The sequence below is a fragment of the Microcaecilia unicolor genome, chromosome 7 (genome assembly GCF_901765095.1).
Source record: "Microcaecilia unicolor chromosome 7, aMicUni1.1, whole genome shotgun sequence".
Classification (NCBI taxonomy): domain Eukaryota; kingdom Metazoa; phylum Chordata; class Amphibia; order Gymnophiona; family Siphonopidae; genus Microcaecilia; species Microcaecilia unicolor.
This window is the reverse complement of record NC_044037.1, coordinates 278,612,170-278,632,293: the sequence shown is the minus strand read 5'-3', so window position 1 is coordinate 278,632,293 and position 20,124 is coordinate 278,612,170. Positions and strand designations below refer to the sequence as shown.

The window sequence follows — 20,124 nt, the reverse complement described above, 5'->3', positions numbered from 1 at the left end:
AACATGAGTAGAGGAGTAGAAGGCTGAGGTCCAGGGAAACCAAGGTTCAAATCCCACTGTGGCTCCCTGTGATCTTGTGCAAGTCACTTAACCCTCTGCTGCTCAGATAAAAAAATTTAGATTGTAAGTTCTCCAGGGAGAGAAAAATACCTTCTGTACAATCAAAAATCCCATCCCTTTTCCCCTTCCTTCAGATAACAGCAGGTGTTTAACTTACCTGTCCAAAAACATAAAGGAGGCCAAAGGTGCCGCCCACCTGCCCCCCGAGGACGGTTGACATCATTGAATAGACACCTCCGCTTCCAATGTTGCACCGCTCGCAGACCCCAATCCCTGATAGAACTGTTACCAACGCAACCAGGACGACAAAGGATACCAAGAACATGCCCAGTAAAATGCCAGTGTTCCCCTATAACAAAGAAAAGAATTAAATAGATATCTATCTCAGAACCTGAGACAGGAAATGAACTACACATTGCCAGCATAACAAAACTGAGGCAGGAAAGAAAAAAAATGAGAATTCTAGGCAGCAATACAAAAACCATGCTTATTCACAAGGTTTTATACATCCTATATAATAATTCTCACCTCCAACGTTCTGAGGCTGCCTGGAACCGTGGGTCACTCGGAGGTGGTCTGCTACATGGAGTAGATAATAGTGACGTCAGGGAGAGGGGAGGAGCCGCGATGCAGGGAACAGCGAATCGGCTGCGGCGAGTGTCCAATGGGAGGGGGAAAAGTAGGGAAACACGCGGAGCGTGTTTCCCTACTCCTCCAACCCAGCCAGCAGCAAACAGCAACCCAGGCGTGTTTCCCTACTCCTCCCTCTGCCTAGGAATCGTTCAAGACTGCCTGCCAACCACCCGCGCACACTAACCGCCCTCAAAAAACTGCCGTCGCCCTCCCTCTCCAAGTCCGGATTTGGACGCCTCGGGTGAAGCCGTCAGGCGGTGGTCAAGAGCGTGGACCGCAATGCGCAGAAGGTGAGAAGCGCTGGGAATGCGACAAAGGGGCCCCGGATCTCTCGGTGAACTGGCAGCGGCGAGGAGGCCACGAAGCGGGCCCTGTTAGAGGCAAACATGCAAGAGGAGCGGGAGAACCACAGGCTGGAGAAGAGCCTGCGGCTGCATAAGCAGTGGAATAAGAGCATTTTGCCCAGGACGGACTGGATTATATTCTGGGTGCGTTGGAGCCTGGAACCGCTGACTCTGCCCTATACGAGAGTGAGGAGGAGACGGCGGAAGCTGGCACACAGGACACTGCCGGCAGCGATCACAAGGAGGGCCAAAGTGACTCGGGGGAGGGAGTGGAGGAAGGCGATGATACCGACGAAACACATGACCCCCAGGAACAGCAGAGTGATCCCGAGGAGTCTGGAGGAGAGCTACAAGATCAGCTAAATGATAGCAGGACTAAAGACTCCTCTGGAGAGGGGAAGGTATGATGGCTCACTAGTTTTTCTCTCTGTCTCACACTCACTCACTCACACACACACAGGAGCTGCTGCTTCACATTGTTGTTTTTAAATTGTTGTTCCATCTGAAACAAGTCTAAAGCTGTTTCAACTGCATAGACAGTGCCTTAAAACATGGAGGACACAAGGAGGGGGGGGGAGACAGACAGACCCTGCAACTGTGAGGGAGGGAGGGGGACGCTGCAACTGTGAGGGAGGGAGGGAGGAGGGACCCTGCAACTGTGAGGGAGGGAGGGGGGGAGGACCCTGCAACTGGGAAAAAAGGAGGGGGGACCCTGCAACTGGGAAAAAGGGAGACAGACGGGGGGGGGGGACGACAACGACGACGACCCTGGAACTGGGAGGGAGGGGGGACCCTGGCACATACTCTCATTGTCACACACACACTCGCACCCAGTCTCACTCTCTCTCTGTCACACACACTCGCACATTCACTCTCTCTCACACAGTCACTCTCACACACACTCTCTCAAGCATACACACTCCGAGGAAAACCTTGCTAGCGCCCGCTTCCTTTAAAACAGAAACGGGCCTTTTTTACTAGTTTCTTATAAACTGCATATACCTTCTCAAAGTTCACTACAGGACACAGAACACGAGACAGTAAGTATTCCTAGGATTTACAGCACCTTCTCAATGTTAACATTAAAAACGTCTATATGTCATCTCCTTCCCACCAGAGCAATGAAGCTTCATTTGGTTTCTCAGACATTGATTACTATACGATGAGGGGAAAGCTAACAGATCACACATAAAATGAAGCTTCACCATATAATATTTTTAAAACAATCATACAGATCTTGAAAAATGCACATGCTTCTACTGATCGCCAATGCAAGTTCACAAGTAATGGTGTTAAGCCATCAAACATTTTAGTGGAACATAACTTTGCCACCATATTCTGTTTTGTTTGTAACCTCGTAAGTAAACAACCTATATATATATATAGTACATTACAATATAGTTGTGTCAAAACCATGGCCTGTATCACCAATCGCAGCTGCTCAAATTCCAAATAGTTTCTAATCTAAGATGTCTTAGCAATGAAAACTAGAAAAATAACCACCAGAGTGGAGGAACAAGCAAACCACTACAATCGCCACAGCAGAAGTAGAAGGGAAGTAAATGTAATCAATAGGTCTTCCAAAAAAAAAATCATTCACACTAGATGGGAGTCGCAAAAATATTTATTGAAACAACAGGTAGGTGAGGGGCAGGGAGAATGCGCGTGCAGAGGAGAGGGGGACTGCTGGAGTGCCGTGTGTGTCGGGAGAGGTTAAGAAGAGGGTGTCAGCTGGAAGGTGGTCGCAGAAAAAAGGAAAGCAGGGAGAGAAAGAAAGATGCAGACCATGGCAGGCACAGGAGAAATAGGAAGCAGAAAAAAGGACAACAGAGTGAAAGATGCGGACCACGGCGGGACCGGGGGTGGGGAGCTGAGGCCATGGGAAAAAGAGGAAGCAGAAAAAAAGAAGAGAGAGAAAGATGTGGACCACGTGAGGGGGGGGGCACGGGAGCGCAAGAGAAAGAGGAAACAGGAAGAGATGCAGGGAGGGGAGTGTTAGAGAGACAGATGCTGGAAATAGGTGATGGAAGGATCAAAGAATGGAGATGGAAGGGGAGGAAAGAGAAGGGAAACAATGGTGATCATGGATGGAGGGAAGAGAGGAGATGTTGCCCATGGAGGGGAGGGGATGAGATGGTGACCATGGAGGGGAGGATAATGGAGGGGATGAGATGGTGCCCTTGGAGGGGAGGAGAGGGAATGGAGATGGTGTCCATGGAGAGGAAGGGATGGAAAGAGAGAAAGGATGAGATAGTGCCCACGTAGGGGAGGAGAGGGGAGGGGAGCAAGATGGGAGGAGATGGTGCCTATGGAGTGGAAGGGAACAAAATAAGAGGAACAGGAGAGGGGGTGGTACCCCGGGGAGGAAGATAGGAGGACATGGTGCCTGTGGAAAGAAGGGGAAGGGCAGAGAAGAGAGACAGGAGGAGATGGTGTCCATGGAAGGTGAAAAGAGAAAGGAGATGCTGCCCATGGAGTGAAGAGAAGAGATGGAAACTAGATAGATTTGAGCAGGAAGAAAGTTGAATGTGAAAGATGGATACAGAGCAGAAAGTGAAAAATAGATAAATAGTATAGACAGTAGGAAACAGAGTCCAGAGACATTGAACAACATAATTCAAAAGATAAAATCACCAGACAACAAAAGTGAGATAAATTATTTTATTTATAAATACGTCAGTTTTGAGAATTTACATCTGCTGTCTATACATTGCACTGTACAGGAGGAAACGCACCGCACGGTTAAAAATTTTAATTGTGGGCAATCATGCAGTTAAACCTTGTAATCGATGCACGGCCCTAGTACTTTCACATTTTCAAAACCATGCATGTTATTTTCGCAGAAATACTACCCATAGAAAAAGCAGATGCAAATCTGTGGGGACACTCGATACTAGGGCAAATTTAAAGGGACCATTTCATAATTTCATATCAAACTTTTCTATTGATCATGCACAAAATCCACAAGAAAAAGCGCTTAAAAAAAACACCTTTTAAATTGTCTAAACAAAAAACACTAGAAATATGCTTCAGAATTTATCCGAGTGTCCTACTCTGCTTTGGGTATTTTTGGTAGGAAAGAGACGAGTACGGGAAGAAAACCGTTACAGCACCAGTGACTCTCATTATAAATGTAATTCCAGTTCTACGCCACGTGTACGTTAAATTCTGCCCAATATAAGCACCAAATATCACCAGCAAAAGGTTGGCTACACTGACTCCTATGCAGGCATACATGGACCTGTACATCTCTTGAGATACAAAGCACCGTCCTTCCCTCACATGGGCGCACACGGATCTGTATATCCTGAGAGGCACAAAAGCACATTTTCTCATTTGGGTCTTCTGCTCGCCAGTTCGGCTGTTGCCACTAAGATGGGAATTCATCAAGCAGCGTTTGGGGCCTTTGTGCGGACTAAAGGGGCTTCGTAGCATTACGGGTGCGTTAATTCCCTAATGCCCGCGCAAAGGCCCTAACGCTGCTTGATGGATTCATCCCTAAATGGGGCAAAATATTTACCCCAGGGCATCTAGCCGACTAACTGAATAGTCAACTTTCTATATCCTTAAAAAAAATTGACCTTCACATATCCTAAGTGCTCTTTCTATATTGTTTTATAGTATAACTAGTAAAAAAGCCCCGTTTCTGATGCAAATGAAACGGGGGCTAGCAAGGTTTTCTTCAGAGTGTGCATGTGGGAGTGTGTGTGTGTGTCCCTGCCCTCTGTCCTCTCTCCCTTCCCCTGTGCTGTCTGTCCCCTCCCCCCTCCGAGTGGAGTCCTTCAGTGTTAAGTTTCCTGCTGTGCTGTGTTTGTGTTACAGAGAGAATGAGGGCATCTCTCTCCCCTCCCCCCTCTGAGTCCTTCACTGTTACAGAGAGAGCGATTTCGTGCTGTGCTGTTTTCCTTCACTGTTTGTGTTACAGAGAGAGCGAGGGTGGGGCAGACACTCATGGGGAAACCGGATATCTCTGGCGCTTCACACTTCCGGCTGGAGGCTTCATTAGAACATTGGTGGTGCCTTTTATATATAGAGATATTATTTTAAACAGCAGTGTAAGTTCAATATAAAGGGACATCAAGTGAATAATATAAACCCTCCAACAGAGCATAAATTTGGACCTTGGCACATGTCAAATGTTTCCCCCTCTTTGATGGTGCTTCAGTCTTTTGCTGGCACTAAGGAGGGACCCATTTCACATGGAGCAACTCTGAGGGCCATCGCCCAACTAGCCACATAGCACCTGAAGAAGTCCTTAAATTTCAAGTAACCAGCTACTTAGAATGGCACAAGGTGTCTTTTCTTTTCTGGTTGACTTTAGGTTGAAGAGAAGGAAATGATTTGCTACATAGCAGAGATTTCACTCACCACAAGCCACCCAGTTCTCAGGAATAGAACGACTCCAAAAATATTGATCATACAAGATGTGAAGACGCCATCCCAAGTCCCGAAGAGAACTGGCTCCCAAACAAACAACTGTATCTTCCACCATGGTTTGGTCTGTGTTTGAGACACCTACAATTAAAAAGCAATCACAATTATATTGACCTGTTCAAAGAACCAGCAGATAAGGTGAGTACAGTCTGCTCATCCACACCACCTCCTCAACTTTACAATCCCTTTCTTTTCCACGCATATAAAAGGTACAGGAAAATAAAGAGGTTGCTACTGTCATGTGAGAAATCCTTGAACACGTGGAGGGGCATTTTTGATATGACGTCAAAGTCCGACTTTGGCCGTTTTGCAACGTAAATCTGAATAGGATACTGTTTTGAGCAAGGTTTTATGATTTGGACATTTTGTTTTTTGGTCCATTTTCGGAAAAAAAACAACATCCAAGGGCAAAACGCACAAAATCAAGCCATTGGGATGTAGGAGGAGCCAGAATTTTTAGTTGACTGGTCTGCCAGACATCCCAGGAAAGCAAGAGAGCACCCTAGCGGGCACTGCAGTGGACTTCATAAAATGCTCCCAGGTACATATCTCACCATTGGTCCCTTATCTTGTCTGCTGAGCCCTCCAAAACCCATCACCCCCAAATTTACACCACTACCATACCCCTTACGGGTAAAGGGAGCACCTCTATGTGGGTACAGTGGGTTTCTGGTGAGTTCTGGACGGCTCACAGTTTCTTCCACAAGTGTAACAGGTAGGAGGAGGTATGGGCCTGGGTCCACCTGTCTGCAGTGCACTGCACCCATCACTAGACTACTCCAAGGACCTGCATGCTGCTCTAATGGACCCGAATATAACATCTGAGGCTAGAAAGTAATGTTTTAAATCACATTTTTGGGGGGTAGGAGGGGGTTAGTGACTACTGGGGAAGGGGAGGTCATCCCTGAATCCATCCAGTGGACATCTGGGCATTTAGGGCACCTTTTTGTGCTTTATTCGTGATAAAAACAGGTCTAGCTCAAAACATCATAGATTTTAGTCCTGGACGTTTTTGTTTTTTTCCATTATGGCTGAAAAATGTCTAAGTGTTGGGAACACCCAGATCACACCCTTAACACAACCCTGACATACACACACTTTGTGATTTAACACACTTCTGATGGACTTTACAGTACAACATCTAAAAATTGGTTTTGAAAATATCAATTTGGACATTTTTTTGAGAAAGCCATCCAAATGCAGATTTATGCCACTTTGGGGACATTTTTCTCTTTTGAAAATGAGCTCCATAATAACATAGTAAAGAATGGCAAATATAGACCTGTATGGTCCATCCAGTCTACCAAACAAGATGGCCAGAGTTGTACTGTAACTTCTGCAGGTAACACCCTTCTATTCCTCTAATTTGTTTTTTAACAGAAAAATATTAATTTTTTTTTTTTAACTGAAAATCTTTATTGAGATGACAAAACATTGAACAATCATACTACAATACAACAGTTTTGCAATAAACCACAAAGAAAATCCAAACAGAAACCCCCTCTATTTCCTTAAGTGTGAAGGTCATTTAAGTTTTGCTTTGATTCCATTCTCATTCTATATTGGGATTCTCTGTGTTTATCTCAAGTATCTTTGAATTCAGTCATTGTTTTTGTCCACACAACCTCCACCAGGAAGGCAGTCCACCATCCTCTCCATGAAAAAGCATTTCATGATGGTGCTCCTCAGTCCTACAACCTCAATTCATGTCCTCTAGTTCCACTACTACCCCGCCTCTGAAAATGATTTGAATATTAATACCTTTCAAGTATTTCAATGTCTATCATATCTCCCCCCCACAAAGGGTATTTACAATCATTTTGTCCTTCGGGCAGGTCTTTCTTTGAAGGTAAGAGCAGTGGCGTAGCTAGGGTAGTTGACACCGGGGGCCGGTCATTTTTTAACACCCTCCTCCAAAATCCAGTACTAGGCATACCGAGAATACAAAACACTCAGGATCTCTAGAACAATTTTACCATACCATAAGCAGTAATTTCTACGAGTCACATAAGGAAAAGAAAAGCATCTTAAACACTACAGTGAGCACTAGAACATCAATTCACCTATTGTAAAATGTAACCAGACAGAATAGTACAGATCGTCGATCCTGCACAGTCAATGCCAACTGAAAGCCATGTCTTTTTCACAAACATAGATAAACCCTAAACCACTATAGAATAAGTAATCAAACTTTCTATTTAGACAAAAATAAACTGAACCCCCAAGAGGCCAGACTGAGCATACAACGCAACACCACAGAAACAGAAAATAAAATACCACCATTTTATTGGACTAATACATTTAGCTTTCAGAGACCAAAACCTCCTTCCTCAGTTCAGATCAGTACAGTATAGTGATTTTACAATATCCTATCCTGGCCTGAGGAAGGGGGTTTTGTTCTCCGAAAGTTAGTCAAAATATATTAAAATTAGTCCAATAAAGATTACCTTATTTCCATGTTCTATTTATTAACACAGCTACAATATTACTTTATCCTAAAGCAAAAAAAATAAAAATATATATTTTACTTGCAGTTTGTTGTCTCTGGTTTCTGCTTTCCTCATCTTCTTTTCACTGTCTTCCTTCCATCCAGCATCTTCTCTCTCTCTCCCTGCCATCCAATGTCTGCCCTCTCTCTCCTGTCCCATCCAAAGTCTGCCCTCTCTCCCTGCCCCTTCCATCTAGGATCTGCCCTCTCTCCATGTGCATCTCCTTCCTTTGTCTTTCCTTCCCTCCATCCTTGTCCAACATTTCTCCTCTCTTCTCTCTTCCATCCATGTGCATTTCCTTCCTGACTTTCCTCCCCTCCATCCCCAACAACTCTCCATTCTCCCCTGCCGTCTCCTCCATCCACCCATATCCTTCAAATTTCCTCTCTCCCCTGCCCCCATTCATCCATCCATATCCAGCAATTCTCCATCTATGTCCAGGAACTCTCCATTCTCTCCTGCCGTCTCCTCCATCCACCCATATCCTTCAAATTTCCTCTCTCCCCTGCCCCCATTCATTCATCCATGTCCAGCAATTCTCCTCTCCTCTGCCCCTCCTCCATCCATCCATCCATATCCAGCAAATTTCCTCTCTCCCCTGCCCCCTCCATCCATCCACGTCCAGCAATTCTCCTCCCCTGCCCTCCCCTCCAGCGATCTCTTCTCTCCCCCATGCCCTCCCCTCCAGCAACCTCTTCTCTCCCCCATGCCCTCCCCTTCTCTCCCCTATGTCCAGCAATCTGTTCTCTCCCCCTGCTCTCCCCTCCCATCCATGTCCAGCATTCTCCTCTCTCCCCTACCCTCTCTGTTCCTTCCTTCCCGCCCATGGCAGCCCTCCTCCTCCTCTCTGCCCCCCCCCCCCCCGTCATAACCTTTTACTTCCCGTGGTGGCAGCGGCGTCAGTTCCGTTACGAAGACAGCATTGCAGGCTCCCCTCCGGCTTCAGCTTCTGCCTTCGCTCTTCACACAGTGAGTGTCCCGCCTTCGCGGAAACAGGAAATGCGTCATCGCGAAGGCGGGACACTCACTGTGTGAAGAGCGAAGGGAGAAGCTGAAGCCGGAGGGGAGCCTGTAGCCTTCGTGAGCAACTGACGTCGCTGCCACTATGGGAAGTAAAAGGTTATGATACGGAGGGGGGCGGAGAGGAGGAGGAGGGTTCTACGAGGAGCCGATGGGGGGGGCGGATTTTGGGTGCGGGGGGGAGGGTGCCTGGAAGCAGCGGGAGCTGCGGAGCACCCCCCCCCCTTGTGCTGACACCCGGGGCGGACCGCCCCCTCCCCCTTGCTACGCCACTGGGTAAGAGTAGATGTCCATAAAATAAAACTATCCACATCCCCAAATCCTCAAAAGTCACAAGAAGAAAACTGTACTAAAGTTTCTGTGTCTAATATAATAAGGGTAACAAAAAGTGTCCTTGAATAATTATATTTTTATTGTACTAGCAGGAATTGGTTAAAGATAAGGGGGTCTAGCGCAACCTTACGCGGGTTTTTCCTGCATGCTAAGGCCATTTTTACCACAGCCGGACTATGACTGATTTTCTGCTTTTTCCTATTAATAGTACCCGACATTTGGAACTACACTGTGGCGTCCTGCGGTGCTTTTGAAGTTCGCCGTTATCTTTTGCCGCTTTGGATGCCCCTATAATTGAAACTGTATACGCTATTTTCTATACATGCTACTGTTCCAGGACATGTTAACAACGCTATTTATCATCAACCAGCGTTTCTTCGACCCCTGAGGCAGGCGGGTAGGTCCCACCGAAACATGGCCCCGTCTTGGGTCTATACTGGTGTCAATAAAGGTGTTTTTCCTTTATTTTTACCCAAGTGGGATCTCCTTATAAAACACTCCTGGAGCTGCTACTTGTGTTGCCATCTCTACTTTTACCGATATCTTTGGATTTCCATAGAGGTGTTTTTCCTGTTGTTGTTTGCCCTTTTCCTATTAATAGCCATGCTCTAATGTTGCCTTTAGCATGCGGCCATTAAAGTTAATTCCGCCGTGAGCTCTTACCAAAATCTATTTTGTGGGTGGTAAGGGCTCACATGTAGGGTTACCATATGTCCGGATTTACCTGGACATGTCCTCTTTTTTAGGACACGTCCGGGCAACCGGGCGGGTTTTGCCAATCTGCCCATTTGTCCGGATTTCTGGACAAATGGGCAGGCTGGTGGGCGGGCCATTGGACGGCCCGCCCGCCAGCCTGCCCATTTGTCCAGAACTCCTGACAAACGGACAGATTGCTAGCCTCCCCTCCCCTTGCTTACTACTGTCCTGGTGGTCTAGTGACCTCTTCCGCCTTCGGGGCAGGAAAGAGCCCCCTCTTTCCTGCCCAGAGCGCTGCCCTGCATGCATCCTTCCTGTGCTGATCTGGGCGTCGATTCAAACTGGCCGCCGAGAGTTGAAGTGACCTCGCGAGACTTCAACTCTCGGCGGCCATTCTGAATCGGCGCCCAGATCAGGAACAGGAAGGATGCATGCAGGGCAGCGCTCCGGGCAGGAAAGAGGGGGCTCTTTCCTGCCCCGAAGAGGTCACTAGACCACCAGGACAGTAGTAAGGTAAGGGGAGGGGGGTGATGGGGAGGGGGGGTGACGGGGTATGTGACAGGGGAGAGGGGAAAATGTGACTGGGCGGAACAAGAGCGTGAAAGGGGTGGGGTGGGTGTGTGGTGGGGGCGGTGCATGTGTCCTCCTTTTTGGGGGACAAAATATGGTAACCCTACTCACATGGTAATCCTGTGCTAATCAGTTAGCATGCGGTAATGCGGAGAGACTAACTGATTAACGCAGCAACGCCTATCGTCCGCTCCCGGAAATGTATTCTCCAACAAAAAATAAAAAAACATTTTGCACTTGGTCAGTACATGCCAATTTGAAACTTACCGCAAGATGCCCGAGTGCTGTAGTAAGCATGCGTTAGAGCTTACCGCAGCTTAGTAAAAGGATCCCTAAGCTACTTAAAATTCACCAGTATAAAATGCACGGCCAGATTTAAATACTTTAAATTGAACACATTCTAGTTGCAACATGCTTAATTTAAATTCAGTTGAATGTTTTACAAATAACGTCTTACAAAGCAAAAGAGCACAACTGGGCCTTCAAGACTGAGACAACAGGAGTCTCAATAAAGGCCTCCTGTTGTCTCAGTCTTGAAGGCCCAGTTGTGCTCTTTTCCGTTGTATGCTTTTTGTGTACACAAATAACATCTTAACAGTTCCATATGTAAGTGTTCTATTGTCTAAGGGCCCTGTTTACTAAGATGCATCAACATTAATTAGTGCATGCCAGTGGCGTAGCTACATGGGGCTAGGGGGGGCCTGGGCCCCCATAGATTTGGCCTTGGACCCCCCTGCCGCCGACCCTCTCGACCCCCTCCCCGCCGCCGCCAACCCGCCGTCGCCTGCCTTTGCTGGCAGGGGACCCTAACCCCCGCCAGCCGAGGTCCTCTTCTTCTCGCAAAAGGCTTCCTTCTGTTTCTGACGTCCTGCACATTGTACATGCAGGACGTCAGAAACAGAAGGAAGCCTTTTGCGAGAAGAAGAGGACCTCGGCTGGCGGGGGTTGGGGTCCCCCGCCAGCAAAGGTAGGCGACGGGAGAGGGTCAGCGGCGGGGGGGGGGGGGGCAAAGTTGGCAAAGGCGGGGGGGGGGGATCGGCAATGGGGGGAGGTCAACGACACCGGGGGGGGGCTAAAATGTGCCCCCTCACCTCGGGCTCTGGACCCCCCTCCCGCCGAAGTCTGGCTACGCTCCTGGTGCACACGCTAACCGTGTATGTGCCTGTAGGGATAGTGTAGGCGCGTACATGGTGAACGAGCGTTAAAAACGCTAACGCGCCTATAACGCGGCTTAGAAAACAGGGCCCTAAGTATTCAATTTCTCTTTTCACAGGATCCCACTATAAAGGAAGCTTGCAGGTCTAATGGTGTTCAAATATCAGATCAGTAATCTCAGTTTAGCTATTTAACACTTACCTTTCAATTTTTACAGCTCCTACGTTGCGAGAACTGATTCTTTTCCTTTTCTTTCTATCTCAGGTTCTCCTAAAGTTCCAAAATGGAACAAGTATACCAGGTAAGTAATTCATTTTTCCTTATCTTAGAATGGAAATATATATATTTTTTTCAATTAAAGACCAAAGTTTTTAATATATCTCAGTTATTGTCACTTATGTTTTTGCTCCACGGGTTCTTCTCCAGGGGGCGGTTCTCAGCCCAGGGGATTTACTAAAGGTGTAAGTTGCTCCCCCATCCGCCAACCCTCGGATAAAAGGCAGCTGGATGTCTGACCAGCTGCAGATCATAAGCTAAATAAAAAGTCTGAAACTGGAAGAAAAAGACTCTACAGAGAATCGCTGTTAGATTAACATATAGTATACTTCTCAAGAGACCAAATCTCTACTGCCTGGATAATAAACTCACCATGTAACCTTAGTATAATTGTGTTTCCTGTCACCCTGTATTGAAATATTGCACAGTTTTGGCACAGGATAGAATGTCACGATACGCCCTGTACTGCAGGTAATACATGAGGCTATGAATCCTGGTGGCTCAGGTCCAAACCCATCGCCAAGTCTGTTTTCTAAAAGCCAATCAGGTGAAAGTTAAGGCACATCTTCAAAAGAGTAATATGTACATGAAATACATACCACACCCACAAAAAAAAACATCTTAACCATTACTAATATTCGACAAAGGTTGCATTTATCTTCACACTTAAAATACAAGGCCAGCAGACCAATCAAGCCACCTACCTCCTGGGAGAATGTTTAGTAAACACTGGACCTGATTCCAGTGGCGTACCTAGGGTAGTTGACACCCTGGGCCAGTCATTTTTTAACACCCCCCCCCCCCCCTCTCCAAAATCTAGTACTAGGCATGCCGAGAATACAAAACACTCAGGACCTATAGAGCAATTCTAGCATACCATAAGCAGTAATTTCTACAAGTCACACAAGGAAAAGGAAAGCATCTTAAACACTACAGTGAGCACTAGAACATCAATTCACCTACTGTAAAACGAAACCAGGCAGAATAACACAAATCGTCCATCTTGCACAGTCAATGCCAACCAAAAGCCATGTCTTTTTCACAAACACAGATACACCCTAATCCACTATAGAATAAACAATAATAAACTTTCTATTTAGACAAAAATTAAACTGAACCCCCAAGATGCCAGACTCTGCATACAATGCAACACCACAGAAACAGAAAATGTCCCCTAGTATTGTGCAAAACATAAAGACAGCAGATGTAAATTTGAAAAAACTAACAAGTACCAATCACCACTTTACAAATTAACAAATAGAAATAAAACAAATATAGAAAATAAAATAATACCATTTTATTGGACTAATACATTTAGCTTTCAGAGGCCAAAACATCCTTCCTCAGGTCAATACAGTATAGTGTTGTTACAATATCCTATCCGGACCTGAGAAAGGGGGGTTTGTTCTCCGAAAGTTAGCCAAAATGTATTAAAATTAGTCCAATAAAAAGATTACCTTGTTTACATGTTCTATTATAAACATTAACACAGCTACAACACTACTTTTATCTACTACTAAAGCAAAAAAAATAAAAATATATATTTTATTTACAGTTTGTTGTCTCTGGTTTCTGCTTTCCTCATCTTCTTTTCACTGTCTTCCTTCCATCCAGCATCTGTCTTTCTTCTCTCTCTGCCATCCAGTGTCTGCCCTCTCTGCTGTCCCCTCCATCCAATGTCTGCCCTCTCTCCCATCTACATCCGCCCTCTATCTCTGCCCCTTCCATCCACCATCTGCCCGTCTGCCCTCTCTCTCTCCCCCTTCCATTTACTCTCTGCCCTTTCTATCGCTTCCATCCACTGTCTGCCCTTTCTCTCTGTCCGCTCAATCCACCATTTGCCCTCCCTCTCCCATCCATCTAGGGTCTGCCCTCCCTCTCACTCCCCCTTCCATCCAGGATCTGTCCCCTCTCTGCCCCTTTTTTCCAGCCCCTAGTTCCAGCCCCACTATCCCACCAGTCCCAAGTTTCAGCCCCAGTCCTTTTCTCCCACCAGTCCCGAGCTTTAGCCCCCAGCCACTTCTCCCTGTCCCCTTTTTAGCCCCCAGTTTCAACCCCAGCCCTTTTCTGTCACCAGTCCTGAGCTTCAGCCCCTTCTCCCTGTCTCCTTTTCAGCCCCCAGTCCCCACAATTTCAGCCCCTGCTGCCTTTCAGCCCCCCAGTCCCAGTACTAGCCCCCTTATCCCACCTACCCTCCTTCAGCCCCCAGTTTCAGCCACCTTCATCCACATGCCTTGCCCCCCTTTTCAGCCCAACCCATTCTCCCACCTGACCCAGGCATGCCCCATTTTCCGTCATGACCCCTTCTCAGACCCCAGTTCCAGCCCCCTCCTCCCATCTGAGAGCCCCCTCCTCCCATCTGAGAACCCCCAGAACACCCCTCTCCTCTCCCATCTGAGAACCTCCTCCCCACCCCAGTCCCCTTCTCCCATCTGGAAACCCCCTCCCCACTCCAGTCCCCTTCTCCCATCTGAAAACCCCCTCCCCATCTAAGAACCCCCAGAACACCCCTCTCCCATCTGAGAACCCCCTCCCCACTCCAGTCCCCTTCTCCCATATAAAACCCCCCTCCCCTCCCCATGTGAGAACCCCCACAACACCCCTCTCCCATCTGAGACCCCCCCTCCCCACCCCAGTCCCGTTCTCCCATATGAAAACCCCCTCCCCTCCCCATGTGAGAACCCCCCACAACACCCCTCTCCCATCTGAGACCCCCCCTTCCCCACCCCCTTCTCCCATATGAAAACCTCCTCCCCTCCCCATGTGAGAACCCCCACAACACCCCTCTCCCATCTGAGAACCCCCTCCCCACTCAGTCCCCTTCTCCCATATGAAAACCCCCTCCCCATGTGAGAACCCCCACAATACCCCTCTCCCATCTGAGGACCCCGACCCTCCTGCTCCCACCCTACCTTTAAAAAATTTTTTTGAAGCGTCGTTGCAGGCAGCGCCTCGCGTCTGCCCTGCAGAAGTAAATCTATTCGCTTCGAAGTTCGTTGTCGTCGGGCCTCACTATCTCCCGCCCTCGCAGAAACAGGAAGTTTCCTCAGAGGAGGGCGGGACATAGTGAGGCCCGACGACGACGAACTTCGAAGCAAAGAGATTTACTTCTGCAGGGCAGACGCGAGGCGCTGCCTGCAACGACGCTTCAAAAAACATTTTTTTTAAGGTAGGGTGGGAGCAGCGGGAGCGAAGCGGATCACCCCCCCACCCACTGACACCCGGGGCGGACCGCCCCCACCGCCCCCCCCCTTGGTACGCCACTGCCTGATTCACTCAGGCTTTTCTCCATTTCTGTGCTTACAGGAGAAGACTTCAGTGAAACTGGGCCCTATACTGGCAGCTAACACCGGGAAATTAAAATCATTAGGACAACGGAGATTATTTATTTTATTTATTATGACATTTTTACCCCATATTTTCCCAAGAAAGCTTAGGTTCAATGCGGTTTACATAACAAATTAAGAAGCAGCATTACAAGACAATTAATATTAATACAAGAATACAACTATTAAAGAAAAAAAATCTAAAGAAGTGGGCTTTAAGTAAATTTCTAAACGACATATAATCGACTGAGTGTCTGAGATACTTGGGTAATGAGTTCCAGAGTTTGGTACTTTGGTAAGAAAAATTAGCATTTAGACTCATTCACCTTTCCCTTTTTACCCTGTTCCTTCTATCCTATCTAATTTGATTGTAATTGATTGTAAAAAGGTGCAGCGAAGGGTGACTAAAATGATAGCGGGGATGGGACGACTTCCCTATGAAGAAAGACTAAGGAGGCTAGGGCTTTTCAGCTTGGAGAAGAGACGGCTGAGGGGAGACATGATAGAGGTATATAAAATAATGAGTGGAGTGGAACAGGTGGATGTGAAGCGTCTGTTCACACTTTCCAAAAATACTAGGACTAGGGGGCATGCGATGAAACTACAGTGTAGTAAATTTAAAACAAATCAGTCTGATCCAGTATGGCTATTCTTATGTTCTTATGATTAGAATCATAATCTCCTTGGAATCTTCTAACAGCACAATCTCCTTAAAATACTTCCTCGGTAATAACTTTGATGACATCAAATGGAAAATAGGAAAATTAAAAAATCTTCATCATGGATATATTTTCTAGGGACACTGCCCATGGATACTCAGACTGTTTTTAATAGCGTATGGACTAACAGCTTGCAAGTTGCGGCTCCAAGAGTCCCACCTGAGACTCAAGGGCACATATCCTTCTATCCACATCAAGCAATTTATCAACTGTTTGACAAGAAAGGTCACATGGTTGAAGAACTGATGACTGCAGCCAGTCCTTAATTCTCGTTACCACCCTCCAAGCATCTAGGAATGAAACCCTGGGATGGTACCTCCACCGTATCAGTAAAAGATGTGCACAAAACAAAACTTGTCTGAGGAACAGGCAACAGTTGATGAAGTCCTCCCAATGCAAGCAAAAGCAGGAGCAGACAGGGGGCGGGGAGTGGGTTGACCCCACCAGAACTCAAAAGAGGCACCCAATTCAGATAAGGCTTCATCAGCTGAAGAAACAGGAGGCACAGGATGTCTATCCATAGGACCAGTCACTTGAGGAATGCTAGGCAGGGCCGTGCCGATGCGGTAAGAGGGGTAAGCGCCGCAGGGGGGCGCCCACCTCTGGAGGGTGAAGCCGCGGTGCTTACCCTCGCCCCGCGCTGCAGAGGCCTTTAAATCTTTTACCTGGTCGCAGCAGCATCAGTGAAAGCGCTGCCGACGTCTCCCTTCCCTTGCACTCATTGGTTCCCTCAGTGTCCCGCCTTCTTCTGACGTCAGAAGAAGGCGGACACTGAGGGAACCAAGAGCACGAAGGGAAGGGAGACGTCGGCAGCGCTCCACTTTCACTGATGCTGCTGCGACCAGAAGTAAAAGATTTAAAGGCCCCAGGGCGCGGAGGAAAGAGCAGAGAGGCATGGCTGGGAGGGCAGAGAGACAGGCATGGATGGGAGGACATGGATGGGAGGGCAGAGAGGCATGGATGGGAGGGCAGCAGCAGGGCCCAGGGAGAGGACAAATTGCTGGAAATGGAGGGGAGGGGAGAGAGGATTGCTGGCTATGGATGGAGGAGGGAAGGGCAGAGAGGGACAAGGATGGACGTGGATGGGAGGGCAGGACCCAGGGAGAGAGAAGAAATTGCTGGAAATGGATATAGAGCAAGAAATGAAGAAGAAAGGAGGAAAGTAAAGAAATAAATGGAAAGGAAGCCCTGGAAATGGAGTTAAGAGGACAGATAGCAGCAGACTCAGATACTGGGCCAGCATGATCGGAAAAAGAAAGTCACCAGACAACAAAGGTAGAAAAAAATCATTTTATTTTCATTTTAGCGTTTGGAATATGTCCACTTTGAGAATTTACATCTGCTATCTTATTTTGCAATGTATAGCAATTTGTTTCTAAGAATATTGCTGACAATTCCTGTCAGTGTGGCAAGTGGTGAGCGATCATTTTCACCAGGTGGGGGGGGGGGGCGTGATCATTTTCACAGGGGGGCGCCAACTGATAGTCTGCAGGGGGGCGCCAGAGACCCTAGGCACGGCCCTGATGCTAGGCAACACTGGCTTGCTTCTCCCTTTTTGTTTCCCCAATTACAGAAAAAGAGAAGGAAACTTCCAATGGGCCAAACAGAATCCCGAATCCTCAGCAGCTCCTGAGCTATGAAAGTGCTACAAAGGCACCTGGCATGCCTCTTTGGGCATGCTCCTTCCAGCATGGCACACAACTCCTGTCTTATCTGCATACCAGCTACATCTGAAGGCAAGATCCATATAGTCTCAAAAGGTCATCTATAAATCCTCCCTGGCTAATTCTTATGAGGATCCTGCCCCAAAGTATGGCATCCTACAGAGATTATGGCCAAAAACGGAGGCTTAACCACAGGTTTAATTGAAAAGATCTTTATGAGCTGACCTCACATGGCCGTGTTACGGCACGATGCCTGTGTCAGGGGTCTTCACCTGTGTGATAATGAATTTCAATGCAGCAACCACAGTGCAGAAGAAATCTTAATGCTTAAGGCTTTGACAGAATGGCTTCTGAGCTCCAGAACAGTGTTTGTTCTGTACCGTAGTTGCTGGATTGGAATTCATTGTCACACAGACAAAGATCTCCGACGCAGTCATCATGCCAAAACATGGCCATGTTGAGTCAGCTAATAAAGATCCTTTCAACTAAAGCCTCCATTTTTGGCTATCTCTACTTTCTGTCTTTCTTAGCATTATCTACCGAGGTCCTTTCTTCGTTGTTTTGTCGCATCCTACAGAGATTCACATTCTCTCCAGAGAGTCTGTGGCAGTCTCAGGACATCTTACCAAATGACGCAGGAACCAAACCCTGTATTTCCTATAAGGATATGTACTCACTATTCACGGTTTTGAGCAAAATTTGGTACGGCTGGAACCAAAGCCCTATTTCCCATAAGTACATTTTTTCGGTGTTCGCGATGTTTTCTGGGAACCATACCATCGCGAATACAAAGAACGAACTGTAATACCCAAGCCCAGAGACAGCTGCTGTTATTGTAAGACTAGGAAAAAAGGCCCATTTCTGACACAAATGAAACGGGTGCTAGCAAGGTTTTCCTCAGAGTGTGTGTGTTTTACAGAGTGTGTGTGAGAGTGAGTGTGTGACAGAGAGAGAATGAATGTGTGTGTGACAGAGAGAGAGTGAATGTATGAGTGTGTGTGACAGAGAGAGTGAGACTGTGTGCAAGAATGAGAGTGTGCGCCAGGGGCCCCCTCCCTCCCTCCCAGTTTCAGGGTCCGCCCGCCCCCCTCCAAGTTCCAGGGTCCGCCCTCCCTCCCACCCATCCAGTTCCAGGGTCGTTTCCCCCCCTCTCCCAGTTTCAGGGTCACCCCCCCCCCCCCCCCGCTCCCTCCCTCCAAGTTCCAGGGTCCGCCCTCCCACCCACCCAGTTCCAGGGTCGTTGTCCCCCCTCTCTCCCTCCCTTCCAGTTCTAGGGTAGTTGCCCCCCCTCTTCCTCCCCCCCCCCCCCCCCTCCAGCCACCCTGCGATGTTTAAGTGAGATGTTCACAAAATTTAAAAATGCTTAAATCAAATGCCATTACTTGCTGAGAGCTAATGTAAGAGTAGAATCTGGTTAAGAGGGAATTGTAGGATGCAAACCCTATTTGGAATGCTCTACCATATATTTTAGTCTATAAAAAAACAAACAACCAAATTACTAACGTTTTCACCAGCAAACCATGCAAAACTTCCTCTTTCCTGTAGCCAACACACCTGTGCATCCTCATGGAACAAGTCTTTGACATGGCCCTCATCTCTCAGGATCGTGCTAGCGTTCAGAAAATACTTTGTATCATTTTCTCCAAGGTTGCCGGTAGAACATGAAGCCATGGCACAGCGAGTTCTGGGAGGGAGAAGGATAAGCGACCTAGAACATCAACTTTTAGGTCCCTTCAGATTCCTAACACGATGAAGGAACTTCTCCATGATCTTCCAAGAACTACATAGAAAAGAAAAAGCTACAGTTGTGATCACGTCAAAACAAATAGAAGCAATTTCTGGCTATGGGGCCATGCAGTAAGCTTGCATTAGAGCCATTCACTAATGCTTAGTACACAGCTGCCTAAATGCAAGCATAATAGTTTTATTGATACTTAATATACCGTCTAAATTAAAACAGAAAGAATGGTGTTCTTTAAAAGAAAAGAGAAAGGAGAATTTAGAGGAGAAACGTGAAGGAGTGGCCTAGTGGTTAGGGTGGTGGACTTTGGTCCTGGGGAACTGAGGAACTGAGTTCGATTCCCACTTCAGGCACAGGCAGCTCCTTGTGACTCTGGGCAAGTCACTTAACCCTCCATTGCCCCATGTAAGCCGCATTTGAGTGGGAAAGCGCAGGGTACAAATGTAACAAAAATAAAATAGATACTATTGGAGATTCTACATGGAATGTTGCTACTATTGGAGATTCTACATGGAATGTTGCTATTCCACCAGCAACATTCCATGTAGAAGGCTGCGCAGGCTTCTGTTTCTGTGAGTCTGACGTCCTGCACGTACGTGCAGGACGTCAGACTCACAGAAGCAGAAGCCTGCGCGGCCACATTGGTGATCTGCAAGGGCCGACT

General features: G+C 47.3%; 1 protein-coding gene across 3 annotated transcripts in view; it reads right to left on the bottom strand.

Annotated features, from left to right (window-relative positions):
- The window catches only part of SLC12A8 (solute carrier family 12 member 8), a 165,509-nt gene that overhangs the window by 127,589 nt on the left and 17,796 nt on the right, over nucleotides 1–20,124 (bottom strand). For all 3 annotated transcript variants that reach the window (XM_030210542.1, XM_030210543.1, XM_030210544.1), the window contains exons 2-4: nucleotides 19,274–19,499; nucleotides 5,406–5,552; nucleotides 218–409 (exon numbers count right to left, since the gene is read on the bottom strand). In XM_030210542.1, the coding sequence (XP_030066402.1) occupies nucleotides 218–409; nucleotides 5,406–5,552; nucleotides 19,274–19,390 (456 nt within the window). In that variant the 5' untranslated portion in view covers nucleotides 19,391–19,499. The remainder of the gene's footprint in view (nucleotides 1–217; nucleotides 410–5,405; nucleotides 5,553–19,273; nucleotides 19,500–20,124) is intronic.